Source organism: Sprattus sprattus, assembly GCF_963457725.1.
Source record: "Sprattus sprattus genome assembly, chromosome: 9".
Taxonomy (NCBI): Eukaryota; Metazoa; Chordata; class Actinopteri; order Clupeiformes; family Clupeidae; genus Sprattus; species Sprattus sprattus.
Window position 1 is genome coordinate 14,737,325 of NC_137928.1, and position 18,254 is coordinate 14,755,578.

Consider the following 18,254-nt stretch of genomic DNA (forward strand, 5'->3'; position numbering starts at 1 on the left):
CACATGTTTACGCTTGGTCACATGACTTTGTTTAAGTGTCTCACGACTAGCATAGCTACCTAGGAAAAAGTTTTCCTCAGATTTGAATGCACCCACAATTATGGCGGGGAGGGGAGAGGACGAAAACCTGATAACTGAAGGGGATTCCCTCTCTGGACAGGACAATGGCAGCGCCGGGGCAAGAGCGTTTCCTGCGATTTGTGACCCAAGTCACTGGTCGCACCGAATTGTGGTTTTGTCGTTTATGTGTTTCCTTGGGTTTGGTAAGCAAGCTTTGTTGATGTGTGCAAGTGACACTAGCCAGCCTGTAAGCTACCTATGCTAAGGTTAGCTTGTTATGTTTTAACTGACATACGCTATGTGACATTAGCAACAATTAAACGAGAACAACATTTCTCCGGACAGATCTAAAACTGTTTCTCGCCAGACAGGGTTAACAAGCCGAAGCTATAACTTCTGTGAACAGACGCCCTCACACTCGATACGAAATAGCTATTCATCACTTCCTTCGAGGTCTCTGTTTTTGCTTGTAAAGTAGCCAACATTGTGGAGTAATATATCTGTTAGCCTCTTAGCTAGTCACCTTGACATTTGACTACAATGTAAAGTTAACTAAATATCAATGTTTCAAACCAACCAGTCCAAACATGCTCTGCTCTCCTCCTTCAGGAAGTTACTTCTGCTACGATAACCCCGCCGCTCTCCAGACGCAGGTCATTCAGGTGAGTGGGTGTAGAGTGTGTGACGTCTAATATTGCTGCAGGGAACGATTGGATTTTAATTGGCATGTTGGTAAATCAGGTCGCAGTGATTTTCACGGTACTGCCATTAACAATAATTTCCCTCAGAGGCCGTGTATTTCTATCCTTGCAATTTCATCACTTGGGCATTGTTTTTGTGACCTGTTATTTTTGTATTTATTGGGAACTTAAGCTCTCCCTTGGCTAATCAGTTAATCACATCTGTTTCGTTCATTTCATTTCAGTGAGCAAACCTAGATTTAGCTCCTGTTTTGTCAAATTTCAAAGTACACATGCACAGAACACCATAGTTCTTATTAAACCAGCTCAACATGTGCATTTCATCTCTGTTTCCACACTTTTCCACCAAGAAGAAGTACTTACTTTACCACTCACAGTCTCAGGGGGTTAGTGATGTCCCTCTGTTTAACCCCTGACACAGGACATGAAGTTAAATACTTCCGGGTTCATGCAGTTGTATGCCTGGTACTCTTGGCCTAACGTGGTGTTGTGCTTCCTGGGCGGCTTTCTCCTGGACAGGGTGTTTGGCATCAGGTGAGCATGGCTGTCAGTCATAATGTTCTGAGTCGGCCCAACCCATATGTTCAGTAACTCTCTGAATTAGTTTGAAAACTACACATATGCCAATGTGATATTTAGAGGCATGAGTTGCTGTATCCCAACTTCTTGATACATTAATCATTAAATGTTGTCTAGTGTTGTCTTTTTTAATATTTATCACCATGCCAGATGTGCCATCACACATTCTGTCCCCCTGATTGGAGGCAAACATTATTAATGATGTAATGGCAGCTATTGCCTCATCATATGATAGAAAATGAATTTACCCTCTCAAACACTGTTGAATAAAAGAAAATGGGTCGAGCGGCCGCATTAATGTTGTGCAAGCATGTCCATACCACACTGTGTGTGTGTGTGTGTGTGTGTGTGTGTGTGTGTGTGTGTGTGTGTGTGTGTGTGTGTGTGTGTGTGTGTGTGTGTGTGTGTGTGTGTGTGTGTGTGTGTGTGTGTGTAACGAGCAAACACCTCCCTATCACAAGTCAATGCCGCAGGGCTGCACTCTAGTGCACTGTTCCCACTTCGCAAAGCCTTGGCTGTTTACATTACTGTAATCGCTGGCCGCTCTGCTGATATTGGTGACGGTCTTTAAATGTTAATTATATCTGTGACCTCACCAATTCCGTGCCCAGTAAACTCACCATCTGTGCTGTCTCTCTGTCTGTCTGTCTGTCTGTCTGTCTGTCTGTCTGTCTGTCTGTGCAGGTTGGGGACAATCATCTTTGCCACTTTTGTGTTGGTTGGACAGGTATGGTATGCAGACTGTCCTCTTGATATCACCTTCAGTTTATGCTTATGAAGTTCTCTACTAAATTGTCAGCCACTGAGTTCTATGAAGTTAGATTGTATTGTCACTGAAGTTATGCCGTATTATTATGGAAAAAGTGAAAATTATTCTGTACCTAAATGAATGATGCAACTTGAAAGACACAATTATAATGTTTCTATATGTGGCAGTGATTACATCAGTTTATATGTAAACTACTGAAATTAATAACGGGAGTGTTCCAACTACATTGTGTAGTGACCAATTTGGGTAAGTTACCTCAGAGTAAGTGGTAAACCTCCTAAAAGAAGAGCCCTGTGGCTTTGTTTTGCCAGTAGAGTTAAGCCACAGGGCTCTTCTGTTAAAGGTTTGCCACTTACTCAGCTCTCTCTCTATGTGTATATTTATGTGTGTGTTGTTGTTGTAGATCATTTTTGCAGGCGGTGCTTTGGCTGGGCGTTTCTGGTTGATGGAGGTTGGTCGATTTGTCTTTGGGTAAGACACACTGACCTGCAAATGTAATTTCTTTGGTGTTTGTGAGGAACTTAAGGTCAGTTAATAATGGCTTTGGATCTGCTGTGAACAGGATCGGGGGTGAATCCCTAGCCGTTGCCCAGAACACGTATGCAGTCAACTGGTTCAAGGGCAAGGAGTTGAACCTGGTGTTCGGTCTGCAGCTCAGCATGGCTAGACTGGTATGTGCTCTCCACTGGAGTAGTCTGGGGGTATCGTTTTGTGCCTCAGGGGAATGCAGTCAAATCATGTCTGATGAAATACAAAAATATATAGATATATAATATATATTATTTTAGTTTTTGATCTGATTGTTATGTATCCGTTCAGCCAAATGTTTTCATAGTCGTGTAATTCAACTAAATGTTAATTTAAAATACAAGGGGAACCAAACCAAAAGGGAAGTAACGAGAGAAACACGGCAGATGCCAGATAGTGATGATTAAGGATGATAATTATATTTGGCCTTTCCTCTTTTCTCTACTCTACTCTTCCAACCATTTCCTCTCACCCCATCTATCTCTCTATTCTATCTCCCACTTTTGCTCTACCTCTTTTTCTATTCAACTCCATCATTCTCTACTTTTTGCTCTCCCTCTCTTTCTGTTTGCCCCTGTCCTCCTTTTTGCTCCCTCTCTCCATTCCTCTTACCATTCTCTGTTTGTGCTCTCTCCGTCCCTCTCTCTTCCTCCCTCTCTTCCTTCCCCCTTCCTCCCTCTCTCTTCCTCCCCCTCTCTCCCTCCCTCTCTCTTCCTCTCTCCCTCCCTCACTCACTCACCTTCCCTCTCTCTCTTCCTTTCTCTCTCTCTCTCTCCCTCCCTCTCTATCTTTCTCCCTCCCTCTCCCCCCTGCCTCCCTCCTTCTCTCTCCCTCTCTCTCTCCCTTTCTCTCCCTCCCTCTCTCTCTCCCTACCTCTCTCTTCCCCCCCCCCTCTCTCTCTCCCTCCCTCCCTCTCTCTCCCAGGGCAGCACAGTGAACATGAACATCATGGGCTGGGTGTATGACCGCATAAAGGACCTGGTGGGCTCTGCAGGCTCCACGACACTGGGCATCGCCCTCATGATCGGTGCGTCCTTTACCAACCTCCTGCATTTCACCTCCTTTACCAACCTCCAGCATTTCACCTCCTTTACCAACCTCCAGCATTTCACCTCCTTTAATGTGTACTCATTTAACCAACTTCTTGCATTTCACCTCCTTTAAAGTGTACTCTTTTAACCAACCTCTTGCATTTCACCTCCTTCAATGTGTACTCATTTAACCAACCTCTTGCATTTCACCTCCTTTAATGTGTACTCATTTATCTAACCTCTTGCATTTCACCTCCTTTAATGAGTACTAATTTCACCAACCTCCTGCATTTCACCTTAAATGTGTACTCATTTAACTGTCGCTTGCATCCAAAAACCTTGCCCCACCTGGCGTTAGCAGTCCCCTAGAACGAAAACCCAGACTTGTTTTTGGCCCCTTGTTTTGCCAGTTGAGTCAGAGGAACACAGGAATGAGTCAGGAACATGAATCAATAAGAGGAACGCGTGTGCTTGTGGTTCCTAGGAAGTTGTAACCCCACACTCACTTCAGCTAAAGGAGTACCGTATTGTACAACATGCTTTCGAGATCTTAAAGTACATGGCTTAACGCCAGCAACCCCTTTCCAAGTGTAACCAGCTCACGGGGGGGGGGGGAGAAAAAAAAGCTACAATCCCTGTCCACCACAAATTGCTCTCATCTCCCTGTTCAAGCAGCCATGAGTGAAACCCTAGCGTGCCGTAAACGGCCATGAGTGAAACCCTAGCGCTCTGTAAATGGCTGCCTGTCACCGGTGTGCAACCAAAGCCTCAGGTAACCTCTTTAAAGCTCTTAAAGTCTCGTCAGCGCGAGGCGAGTTGAGGCGTGTTGCCCTGAGTCAGAAGACCGAAAGATGGCTGCTTCTCTTTTCACTTCCCCTGCTCGGTCACAAAGCCAGTGTTCTTGAGACATGGCTGATGACAACTCCGCTCGCCTCAGCTCTTTTCTGTCCTCTCTGAAGGTAGCTCCCTCCAGACTGAAGCAGTTAACTCCGTCTTCATCTGTAATAGCTCTCTAAACTAGCAGTAAACGCTCTCAGGTTACAATAATGCAAAACACTTCAAACCAAGTCATGCTTTTATCACACCCATAATGCTGACACATTCTTAAGTAAGTATAACGCAGAGGTTGAGTATATGTTTGCATTATCCCTAAAAGCCACTATTGACTACTATTGAGATCATTTTGTATACATAGCAGTGTGCCACTGGTATAGACATGAAGTTGACTTTTGCAGGCTATTTCTTTTTGTGTGGATTCAAATAACAGTTACGGTTGATGTTTTTCCGGATGATGTCATCTGTGGTGTGATATTTTGGGTTTGTGGGGGTTGATGTTGATGACCACATGGTGTCTATAACGAGAGGATGTTAACTTAGAGCTGTATTGGTCTGTGATGACTATGCGAATAAAGAGAATATCGAGAATATCGAGAATTAGTATTGGTATTTAATAATTAGTATTTGTACTAGTATTTTAATGTTGTGTGTGGGTGTGTGGGTGTGTGGGTGTGTGGGTGTGTGTGTGTGTGTGTGTGTGTGTGTGTGTGTTGCCCTCAGGTGCAAGCACCTGTCTGTTATCTCTGACGTCTGCTCTGGTGCTGGGCTACCTGGACAGGAGGGCAGAGAGGATCCTCAACAAAGAGGAGGGAAAGACAGGTGAGACAGAACTACCATCACTACAGATCAAACACAGCCAACTACCATCACCACAGATCCAACACAGCCAACTACCATCACCACAGATCCCACACGGCCAGCTACCATCAACACACCATTACTACACAGCCAACTACCATCACCACAGATCCCTCACAGCCAACTGCCATCACCACACAGCCAACTGCCATCACCACACAGCCAACTGCCATCACCACACAGCCAACTACCATCACCACACAGCCAAATACCATCACCACACAGCCAACTACCATCACCACACGGCCCACTACCATCAGCACACCATCACCACACAGCCAACTGCCATCACCACACAGCCCACTCCCATCACCACACGGCCAACTACCATCACCACACAGCCAACTACCATCACCACAGATCCCACACAGCCAACTACCATCACCACACAGCCAACTACCATCACCACACAGCCAACTACCATCACCACAGATCCCACACAGCTAACTACCATCACCACACAGCCAACTGCCATCACCACACGGCCCACTCCCATCACCACACAGCCAACTACCATCACCACACAGCCAACTGCCATCACCACACAGCCAACTACCATCACTACATAGCCAACTACCATCACCACACAGCCAACTACCATCACCACAGATCCCACACAGCCAACTACCATCACCACACAGCCAACTGCCATCACCACAGATCCCACACAGCCAACTACCATCACCACACAGCCAACTGCCATCACCACAGATCCCACACAGCCAACTCCCATCACCACACAGCCAACTGCCATCACCACCACACAGCAAACTGCCATCACCACACGGCCCACTCCCATCACCACACAGCAAACTACCATCACCACACAGCCAACTGCCATCACCACACAGCCAACTACCATCACTACATAGCCAACTACCATCACCACACAGCCAACTACCATCACCACAGATCCCACACAGCCAACTACCATCACCACACAGCCAACTGCCATCACCACAGATCCCACACAGCCAACTACCATCACCACACGGCCCACTACCATCAGCACACCATCACCACACAGCCAACTGCCATCACCACACGGCCCACTCCCATCACCACACAGCCAACTACCAGCACCACACAGCCAACTACCATCACCACACAGCCAACTACCATCACCACAGATCCCACACAGCCAACTACCATCACCACACAGCCAACTGCCATCACCACACGGCCCACTCCCATCACCACACAGCCAACTGCCATCACCACACAGCCAACTGCCATCACCACACAGCCAACTACCATCACCACACAGCCAACTACCATCACCACAGATCCCACACAGCCAACTACCATCACCACAGATCCCACACAGCCAACTACCATCACCACACAGCCAACTGCCATCACCACAGATCCCACACAGCCAACTACCATCACCACACGGCCCACTACCATCAGCACACCATCACCACACAGCCAACTGCCATCACCACACGGCCCACTCCCATTACCACACAGCCAACTACCAGCACCACACAGCCAACTACCATCACCACACAGCCAACTACCATCACCACAGATCCCACACAGCCAACTACCATCACCACACAGCCAACTGCCATCACCACACAGCCAACTACCATCACCACACAGCCAACTACCATCACCACAGATCCCACACAGCCAACTACCATCACCACAGATCCCACACAGCCAACTACCATCACCACACAGCCAACTGCCATCACCACAGATCCCACACAGCCAACTACCATCACCACACGGCCCACTACCATCAGCACACCATCACCACACAGCCAACTGCCATCACCACACGGCCCACTCCCATCACCACACGGCCAACTGCCATCACCACACAGCCAACTGCCATCACCACACGGCCCACTCCCATCACCACACAGCCAACTACCATCACCACACAGCCAACTGCCATCACCACACAGCCAACTGCCATCACCACACAGCCAACTACCATCACCACACAGCCAACTACCATCACCACAGATTCCACACAGCCAACTACCATCACCACACAGCCAACTGCCATCACCACAGATCCCACACAGCCAACTGCCATCACCACACGGCCCACTCCCATCACCACACAGCCAACTACCATCACCACACAGCCAACTGCCATCACCACCACACAGCAAACTGCCATCACCACACAGCCAACTGCCATCACCACACAGCCAACTGCCATCACCACAGATCCCACACAGCCAACTGCCATCACCACACGGCCCACTCCCATCACCACACAGCCAACTACCATCACCACACAGCCAACTGCCATCACCACCACACAGCCAACTGCCATCACCACACAGCCAACTGCCATCACCACAGATCCCACACAGCCAACTGCCATCACCACACGGCCCACTCCCATCACCACACAGCCAACTACCATCACCACACAGCCAACTGCCATCACCACCACACAGCCAACTGCCATCACCACACGGCCCACTCCCATCACCACACAGCCAACTACCATCACTACACAGCCAACCGCATATAATCAGAGCCAACCACATAAAGCCAGAAGCAAATGTGTGTAGGCCTGGGTTTGTTGTTGCATGTGTGTGTAAGTATATGTTTGTTTCAGTTTCTGTGTGACTGTATTAGTGCCCGTGTGTCTGTGCATGCGTGTGTCTGTCCGTATGTGTATGTGCGTGTGTGCATGTTTGTGTGTGTGTGTGTGTGTGTGTGTGTGTGTGCATGTTGTGTATTAATATGTCTATGTCTATCCCAATACCACTCCCATTCACTGGGTGTTTGCATCAGCACTGATTTGATGCACGTATGTGTCCTGCGCAGCATGTTCCCTCCAGCACGTGTTTACTGGTGCCTGTAAAAACACAGCACATAAGTCCTAACAGCTTTTTATAGCAAACCTTCCCTGTGGAAGAGAATGTGACCTTTTGTATGCCCAGTTGTTACTGTATTTCATTGCTCGACTTTGCTAAGAAGGCTGTTCAATAAATGGTCTCTCTCTCTGTCTCTGTGTGCGTGTCTGTGTGTGTCTGTGTGTGTCTGTGTGTGTGTGTGTCTGTGTGTGTGTGTGTCTGTGTTTGTGTGTGTCTATGTGTGTGTGGTTGTCTGTGTGTGTCTGTATGCTTTTTTGTGTGTGGTCGTTACAGGGGAAGTCATCAAGCTGACTGATGTGAAGGACTTCCCATTACAGCTGTGGCTGATCTTCATCATCTGTGTGTGCTACTATGTGGCCATCTTCCCCTTCATTGGATTGGGCCAGTAAGGATCCCTCCCTACCAGCTTTTAGCTCACACACACACACACACACACACAAACAAACAAACACACACACACACACACACACACACACACACACACACACACGTGCGTGCACACACACAGACACGTGCCCACCCACACACGCACACACACACACACGTGCCCACACACAGTCTGTCTGAGTTCTTCTTTTTGTAACTTCCCTGAAAATTGATCTCTTGCCAGTCTGGAAGGGTCTCTCATGTGATTACCTGGAAATGTCATATCTGGTATAAAAAAAAAAGTGCACAGTACCAACCAGGAAACACATCTACTGTATCAAGTGGTATGAAATCAGGGTAGACATGCCAAACCAAAAAGCACAAATAAATTCAGGATTTGCTTTTGCCTTGGAGGCCTAACCTTTCATTTTTGGCAGCCACTAATCCACCTCCAATGCAGTGTGATGGGTCACCATAAGAAGGTGACTGAATAATCCTGTAACTACTTTATCATAGTTGTATATAATCTTAAAACAGTCTTTCAGTAGGGTAAGTATTTCAGCTAGGGTTGTCCGTAGTTTAGCAGCTTAATGAGTTGTCACTGCACCTCAAGAGGTGACAGCTTTGTCACGTGTGCCCAACAGGTTGTAACTTCTTGTGTGACTTATGGTTTATTCAATGGTTGTTAACATCCTACACCATAGATAGTGGTCCTTCAGTTAAGTACATGTGATTTGTCTCCCATGAAGGCCAATATAAACTCACGGGATAGATCCTCCGTACAGGGTTCAAGTGAGCTATGAGAGGGCTTTCACAACGCTGAAATATAAACAGCTTACATCACACCCTTTGGAGTGGGGACAAAGAGCCCGGCGACTAGGTGAAGGAGCTAGTCGCGTCCTAAAGCTACCCTTAAACCACCACACAAACTCATCTCCTAGCAACAGCTCTCCTCTTATAACCCCCGCCCCACACATGAACACACACACACACACACACACACACACACACCTCTCTTGGAGGCTTTTGCTTGCCGAACAAACACGCATTGCATATATGGAAAAACGAATTTCGCCTTGGCCCTGTTACTAGGAGCTAAATTCAATATTGTGTGTGTGTGTGTGTGTGTGTGTGTGTGTGTGTGTGTGTGTGTGTGTGAAATAAAGGGAGTGACACTAATATCAGGGAGAAGGAGATTCCAGCCGCTGCTTGGTACCGACACGATGTCGTCTCACTAACAGGGAGCTGCCTAGACATAAATAGCCTCCTAAAACACGGTGCCACCGGCTTTAGTGTTTGTTTGAAGGCTTCGTGCCACCTGTTCCTCGGGCCCTGAAGGGTAACGTGAGGATATGGCTCATCAGAGATGGGCTATCAGTGGTGCGATATCAACAGGAGCAGGAGCTAGAGCTCAATAAGATCCAGTATTACACGGCATATTGATTAATGGATGACCAAGACCTTGCAGCGTCTGAGCTAACTGGGTGCCATATTGAGCTATAGAGGGGGGAGTAAGCCGGGTTTGTGCGTGATGCTGCTGTATGTTGAATTTTATTGTTTTGGCGCTATATAAATAAAATTGAATTGAATTATACCTTGTGGCCAACATTACGTATCGGCATGAGCGAGGGAATGAAGTTGCCTTGCAGATGCATTTTTCGGCCTATAAAGTTGCTATGGGTACCATGGCTGAGTAGGGAGCATAATTTAGATGGATTTGGCCCGAAGCATGTACTGTGGTGACTCCCAGGGCTGAGAAATAAGTATCTGTGTGAGCTGAAATTTCATGCATTTGTGAACACCATCAAAGTGTTTTGACAAAGGGCTGAATGGTAATGCCTGAATCACAATGCAGAGTGTAGTGCGTCTGTGGTCGTGTCTTAAGTTTTAAGATGCGTTTGCCTGCTTTCTGATCGTCTGAAAAATGAGTTTTCCAGCTTGTAAAACTCTGAAATTGCACCTGAACTTCACTTTTGTCTGGTTATTGATTGGAAAATGGATTAGAGAGCTTGGGAAATGTGTCCTTTTATGACGCCATCCCATTGATGGAAGGTTTAATTGCTACAATAGGACACACTAGGTAAATACCCATTGAAATCTGTTTATTAACTTGCAGAGCTGTTACGTGTCTGTTTCTGGGTTCAGTGTTTTCCGAATTTAATAAGACCACACTGAAAACTGATGAGTCTATCAATTTGTCTATTTGTGATTTGTCTATCAATGTATTCTCAGTGGACTATTGTTTTCCATGAAATGCCCCAAGCTGGGTATTTCAGGGTTTTGAAATGAGTGCACTATGCAAAGCTCATTCTTTTTTCTTCCTATGCACTACACATATCGTGTCTCTCTAGGGCAATAAGACCGTCCTGTCTGAAGTCGTCTAGTGATGTTGAATAGTCCCTGTCCTTTGACAGTAATATTTTAATGGTACGAGCTGAGCAGTGCTGTTAAAAGCGCTGAACCGTATTTAAGTATCACTTTTGTAGAGTTCTGCTTGGACTGAGTGCTTTTTTTTTGTGTGTAAATAGTCCTTTAGGACGGCCTGTTATAAAGGCACAGGGGACAGTTTTTTTTAATATATATACATATATAGTATATATATATTTTTAAATCAAAGTAAATTGGAATTTCTTTCCTCCTCTCTTGTTCCCTTTCTTTTCCTGCTGTCATTCTCTCTCACTCCTTCACCCTGTGTGCTTCTCTGTCTCTTTGTCTCTCTCTCTCTCTCTCCTACCTTTTTCTTTTTTAGAGTGTTCTTCATCGAAAAGTTTGACTTTTCCCCTGCAGAGGCGAGAGCCATAAACAGGTAAGACAATACTCCCTGCTAATTCTCTAGTCCCTCTCGCATTGTAACTATCCCACTATATACCGTGGAAACACTTTTTCAGGTTGTTATAGCACATTACACAGCCCTAGCCCTTAACCTTGGTTTACCAGAATCACTATGCTGTCGTTGATCTCCATGATTAGTGTGATTTAATATTGTGATTGCAGCATAACAACATCTATTGGTACATTGAAAAAACCCTGTTGTCTGGGGAAAAGGCATCACAATATTGTTGTTGAAAGAAATGATTGTGTTTCATGAAAGTGTAGGCTGTTATGTGCCATGTCTTTTAAAAATTCATCGGAAATTCAATCTTCAGAACTGGTAACAAACATTCCCTCCCTCTTTTTACCTCTCTCTCTCTCTCTCTCTCTCTTTATACCTCACACTCTCTCTCTTTCTGTCCCTCCGTCTGTCTCTCTCTCCTTCCATGTCCTCGTCTTTTCTAGTGTTGTCTACATCATCTCCGCTCCGGCCTCACCGGTGCTGGGCTTCATCGTTGACAGGACGGGCAAGAACATCCTGTGGGTGGCCTTTGCCATCGTCGGCACGCTCGCCGCACACATGATGCTCGCCTTCACCTTCTGGACCCCCTGGATCGCCATGGTAACCTCTCCCGCCCTCGGCTGGCCTCGGTAGATCACGCTCACAGGAGTGTGTCCTTGACCTGCATAATCTGTCCGTGAGGTAGAACCGGGCCGTGTAGAACCAGTACCACTGTGACTCAGGCGCTACTGTATTGATGTGCTAGTGAATATTCTTGAAGTGACCTAATAGCCAGGCGCCATGTGTTTTTGCAACGGTCATCCTAAAGTTGTGAAGGGGTTTCAGGCACTGGGCTCTGTAAAGCACCTTGAGAAAATGTTTATTGTTTTGGTGCTATACAAAATAAATTGAACTGAATGATCTGCAGGAACTACTAAAACAGCCCATCCTTCCTCTTGTCTGCAGAGCCTGATGGGTGTGACGTATTCCCTGCTGGCCTGTGCCCTATGGCCCATGGTCGCCTTTGTGGTACCAGAGCATCAGCTTGGAACGGCCTATGGCTTGTAAGTAACTGGCTCCTCTAACACAAGCGTCTGTCTCGTATCCCTGCAGGACTGTGGGGTTTTGGATGTATTGTGATAATGTTATCTCTGTCTCTCTCCTTATCTCCCGTCTTGTTGTTAAACTCTCTCCCTGTCGAATCTATACCCCCCCACCCCACCCACCCCCCTCTCTATCTGTCGTGCAGCATGCAGTCTATTCAGAATCTTGGATTGGCTCTTATCGCCATGGCAGCAGGATCCATTTTGGACAACCGGGGTTACCTCTTCCTGGAAGTGTTCTTCTGTGCCTGCATATGCAGTGAGTGCTGTCAGTCTGTTCTGTGTGTGTGTGTGTGTGTGTGTGTGTGTGTGTGTGTGTGTGTGTGTGTGTGTGTGTGTGTGTGTGTGTGTGTGTGTGTGTGTGTGTGTGTGTGTGTGTGTGTGTGTGTGTGTGTGTGTGTGTGTGTGTGTGTGTGTGTGTGTGTGTGTGTGTGCTCTCTGTGTGCTGTATGCTGTAATGCTATAATTAACTAAGTACTTTTAAAAGTGAATGTGTTGTGACTGCGAGTCACACCCTTGTAGCTGAGTGTCATGCCTGAGTGTTTCTGTATCTTTCTGCTTGCCTCTCACAGTGGCGCTGATAGCGGCAGTGATGCTCTACTTTGTGGATTTATTAAGAGGTGAGATTTATCACTTACTGTTCAACCAAATTAAGGGGATGCACTTGTTTTGAGAAAACAGCAATGACCTCATTTTTCTGACTTCCCTTGCAATGTCACTTGTTCATCTTTCTTTCTCTCTTCCTCCCTGCCTGTCTGTCGCTCTGTCGTGCACACTAGGTGGGGATCTGAATTTATCAGCCGCTGCAAGGGCCAGACAGCTGAAGAGTGTGTCTACAGACTCCGAGTAAGAATACCCAGAATTCCCCTCTCCACTTCTTCTGTCACATCTGCACACAATGTGCCTCAGCCTGCATCCACTGGGATGTTCCTGCTAGTGCTATTTGCTCTTTATGTATAAGTGTCTTGAGCTAACACATATGTTCTTTTACTGTCTTACAGGTGACCCCCTCCCAGTGCCATTGATCCCCATTCGAACTCGTCTCTGGTGTGCCGCTAGGCATCCTGGGAAACTGAGTCTCTGTCAGTGAATGTGTGTAGGCATCAAGTTCTTGTGCACAGCAGACCAGTCCGCTTTTCCACTCCTTATCATACTGACTTCACCCTCTCTTAAAGAATGCCCCCCCCCACACACACACATAGTTAAGCCCTGCCCACGCAGCGGACAATCTCTGATGTCAATCTCTGTCTTCACTGACGGGTCTCTATCGGTCACCAAATGACTGACACCTCTGCAATTCCCCTCCCTCTGAGTCCACACATATGTGGAGGGTACCTTACGAGGTAAATCCTCACTTGAACACAAATCCCTGTGGTCTTTGTCATGGTTACGTGACCAAACACACTTCCTTTTCCACCGATCTAACAAAAGAGTGAGCACTTTATGCAGGATGAGCTGAGAGAGTTTCTGGCCGTGAAGAACTGGACTTGGCACTCACTCCCTCTGAGTAGTGATCAGGCGTACACTGGAGACGGAGAATTCCTCTTGAGTGAGGCATTACCTGTGTGTGTGTGTGTGTGTGTGTGTGTGTGTGTGTGTGTGTGTGTGTGTTACAATGGCCAATACCAGAATCAGGTGCCTTTTAAAGTTTTAAAATGTACATTTTTGAAGAGTACTCTTGTTTGAAAATCACGAGTTATGACTTGACATAGTTAACGGGTATGAGCTCTCTTATTGCAGGTGTGTGTGTGCTTTATTTGGTCTGACGGCAGTCTTAGGTTTTCATCAGATGGCAACAATCACAAGCACTTTACTTTAGTCTCTCACACACTCACACACACACACACACACACACACACACACACACACAATAACCAATAACAACGTGTATTACTGTCACACCTCGTGTATGTAGTACCTGCTACCAAAGACTTGCTACTGTTTTCCACATTAAACAATAATAGTCACAAGATATTATGAAATTAGATTAGTCAGTCACAAATGTGGTAAATTTCATATCAGTTAAATCTTACCATTTTTATAATCATGATTTTTTCACAAGACTGTTACATTATGAAAGTGTTTAGTTCTGCACATGCCAATAAAGGGTTCAGACAACTTCCGGTATGAGAAATAATGAGAAATAATTATGTCAAAATTAAGACTGAAAATTGCCATTTGACTGAATGAAGTGAAGTGATGCTGCCATCTCTCTCTCTCTCACACACACACACACACACACACACACACACACACACACACACACACACCTGCCAGCTGAGAGTACTATTTGTAAATCTTGTTGTAAATCTTGATATTATTATGTGATCTTCTGTATAGAGCACTGCTGCTTGTTCTCCGTGTGCTTTTTAAACACCCTCTCTTGTCCTGAGGAGATCTCCTTCACTCTGGAGTGAATTATGAATTAATTATTATGATTGCTTTTAAGCTAGCAATCCGCTTCCTGTAGATGCACTTCAGTTGGATCATACCACTAGACTGAAGGAAGTTTGGCATCTCCTTGATGGGTTCGATGCCACACCCCCCCCCCCCCCCCCCGCGCTTTGGATGAAGGGCAGCCTTCTCTTCTCTGTTTGCTGGCCCTTCCCATAGGCGCAGTGCTGGTGCGTTTAAGGCTGCATGGCCTGTGTTTAGGCTTCAGGTGTGGTTTAGCTCCAAAGAATCCATTACCGCTTTCCCTTTTGATGTGTGTCAGGGAAGCTTGACTGTCTCTAGAGAAGCTTGGGTGTGTGTTGTGTGTGTGTGCGTGCGTGCACCTGTTTGTGTGTTTGTGTTGATATGGCTGTTGCCAAGTGGTCACAAGAGTTTGATCATGTTTCTTCATCATTTCACTCTTTATTGGTGTCTTTGATTGGTGAGAATCTTCTGTTGCTCGTAAACAGATCACCTCTGTCTCTCTTTGGTGGTGAAATTGTGGGTAAATTAATCAACATTTATTAATGAATAAATAATGATGTTTTTTGTAATCTTTTTAATATGTGTACACTTTTAGAGTATCCGAAAATAAAGAGAATGTTCAATCAGTTTGGCTTTATTTGCTGTTACATAGGTGTGTGTGTGTGTGTGTGTGTGTGTGAGCTAACGGTTCCTTAATGTGTAGTCTCCAAACTTGAAAATGCCAGTGGAGCAGGTAATGTTCTGTCGCCATTTTCCTAGTCTTTGAAATTGCTATTTATAAAGGCAATGCTGTTCCCTAACTCTGTGCAGTGTGACAGTTCAGAGACAGGTGTACTTACCAGTACCGTAAAGGAAACGTGTGAGGCCCCCCTGCAGAATAACCCTGAGAGGTAACCCTGAGGAAATTTTTTTTTTTTTTTTTTTTTTTTTGTTGGTGGGGGCCACGCGAGGCCCCCCAACCCTGCGAGGCCCCCCCGCGGTGCGGGGGCTGCGGGGGTATTCTCTACGGGCCTGGTACTTACCAGTGCTCTCTTGGCACTGGCTGTGTGTGTGTGTGGGGGTGTCTGGCTGTGTGAGCTCACTTGGCTACTGGGTCTCATTCCGGGCCTATGGAACATCTGCACAGTTCCTGGGCAATGACTCCAAGAGATAATACTATACTTTCAAAGGCCAGACATTAGATGTCCATTGCCTGGGGCCAGGTATGTCTTCACAGATCATTGTTGAGGATGATGAAGAGTGGATTATTCAGCCCTTTACCAAACAGTCCTTAAGACACAATGTGTGTGTGGAGCTGATCTCAATACTTTACAGCATTTGCAGAGATAACATTGACAGAGAGATGGCCTTACATTAGACTTTCATCTGCTATAAGTTCTATGTTTTATACAGTATGTTACCCTCTGTTGGGAATGCTCTCAGAGATATTAGAAGACTGAAACACTTGACGATAGTGAGTATGCAGGTCATTACTGAACTGAAGCTTAAATGCTGTCCAAGCTCTCTCTCTTTCCTGTGTGTGTGTGTGTGTGTAGTCTGTATTCAGTCAATTTTGTGTGTGCACATTCACATTTCCATTTGTCCTGTCTCGCCCATCACTTCTGGCTAGGAGCCCTGTGCTGGAGTGGATGGATAGACTCCATTTAGCTCCTTCCCATACAGTCTGCATTCCACTCAGTATATATTCATCAATTCACAGATTTAACAAATGCGGCTTCTTCTGATAAACACTTATCGCTATGCATGAACACAAGAACAAATAACATAACTTCACATTTATTTTCTATACAGGAATATTTTATAATGAAAGACGTTTCCATCTGTAAATACAACCTTGTTTTTTTTTTAGTTTAATGTAGTCATCTAAAATCATCCATGACTACCACTGTTCCTAATACCAGATGCTCCGTTTCTAGATTTTTCGGGCTGTATTTGTGCTCGAACCGTCCACACGGCGGGATGTATTCGCTTTCGGGAAAACAGGGTCCGCAGAAGTTTGCGTTTTTTGTCAGAGCCTATGAAATACAGCATGGGGTTGACGCAACAGTGTAGACTTACAATGGGCCTCCATATCTTATAGCTGAACATCACCACGTTGAGAACTTTACAGTTGGTCGCCATGTAGACTCGCACAAACAAGTACAGGGTCCTCGTGATATGATAGGGTCCGAAGCATACTATGAAGAGTAGAGACACCACGAGCAAGGTGCGAATGGACTTGCTTCGCATCGCTGTCCCAATCGGGCTCCCGTCGACGTGCTGTCTGGATAAAACTCTCACAATTGTACAGTTACTTATAAGAATGACCAGGAAAGGAATTATGAACCCTAATACAGCCAAAAACACACCGTAGGGGAAATACTGTTTGAATGTTCCTGGGCTGGTCATGTCGAAACAGACCGTCGTATTGTCAATGAAGCCGGTGTGGGCGAAAACTAGGGTAGGCAAAATTTCTGCGGTCACCAATATCCAGATCACACTTGAAGCCAGGACAGCAACCCTCTTTGTGCGATAGCGCATGGCCCTAATTGGATAACATACGCCCAACAAACGATGAACACTGATGCACATCAGAAACATCATTCCACAATGAAGATTTGTGTAGAAGAAGAACCGTACAGTCTTGCAAATGATGTCCCCAAACGGCCAGAAATCGTCCATGGCATAACTGATAATGAGCAAAGGCAATGCCAGCACGTAAAGGAGGTCCGCCAAGGCCAGGTTGGCCATGTAGACCACCGAGCAGCTCCACCTGCGCGTACGATTGAACACCATCCAGAGAAGCGACCCATTTAGAGTAAGTCCCAGTATGAACACAAAACTATAAGTCAACGGTAGATAAACCCTTTTATACGTCCTCATCACCGAACAATATTGGGTAGGGTGTATGCCGGTTACGTAGTTATCCATTAAGACAAAGTTTGGCAATGGAGACATCCAAGACATTCCTAAGGGAATCTTGTCTCCAACAGACAGCCCCTTCTCTGTTCTCATATTTTGTGTTCTGATGCCTTTCACTCTGAAATCAGTGCTCTGGTCAACAGGATTTTGGGAACGGTAAAACCTGTGTTTGCTTTATAAATGACGTATTGTTTGAAACGACTGTTTACTCAAATGTTTCGTCGCCTTGAGTAACACAAGACGGAAAGTAATTACTAGGACGCCTCCTAGTGGCAGGTAACTGTAGGACTAGGTCAAAAGACCCCCAGAAGCAGTATCCCTAGCCCATACTTAAAACATGTGTGCATATATTCAGCGAAATGCGAGATTTGATTCACATCGTGATCTCGACAAAAAGCTTTGGAATATCAGTCACGCGTCAATGTCATTCTATCTATCC

The 18,254-nt window shown here is 45.9% G+C and overlaps 2 protein-coding genes across 2 annotated transcripts; one reads left to right on the forward strand and one right to left on the reverse strand.

Annotated features, from left to right (window-relative positions):
- The first annotated feature begins 86 nt into the window (after positions 1-86).
- Positions 87-15,054, forward strand: mfsd1 (major facilitator superfamily domain containing 1). The gene is made up of 16 exons (XM_080844216.1): positions 87-263; positions 670-722; positions 1,183-1,295; positions 2,025-2,067; positions 2,513-2,580; positions 2,672-2,780; positions 3,562-3,664; positions 5,226-5,324; positions 8,489-8,600; positions 11,331-11,387; positions 11,858-12,014; positions 12,360-12,457; positions 12,643-12,755; positions 13,069-13,116; positions 13,276-13,342; positions 13,498-15,054. The coding sequence occupies exons 1-16, from the start codon at positions 101-103 to the stop codon at positions 13,499-13,501; spliced, it is 1,407 nt and encodes a 468-aa protein (XP_080700342.1). The 5' UTR covers positions 87-100; the 3' UTR covers positions 13,502-15,054.
- Positions 15,055-16,783: 1,729 nt separating this feature from the next.
- On the reverse strand, positions 16,784-17,776 carry LOC308370073 (P2Y purinoceptor 3-like; the record flags this gene model as incomplete). Its single annotated transcript, XM_080844636.1, has 1 exon — positions 16,784-17,776. One exon carries the CDS (start codon positions 17,774-17,776, stop codon positions 16,784-16,786), a length of 993 nt encoding a protein of 330 aa, XP_080700762.1.
- Between the last annotated feature and the right edge of the window lie 478 nt (positions 17,777-18,254).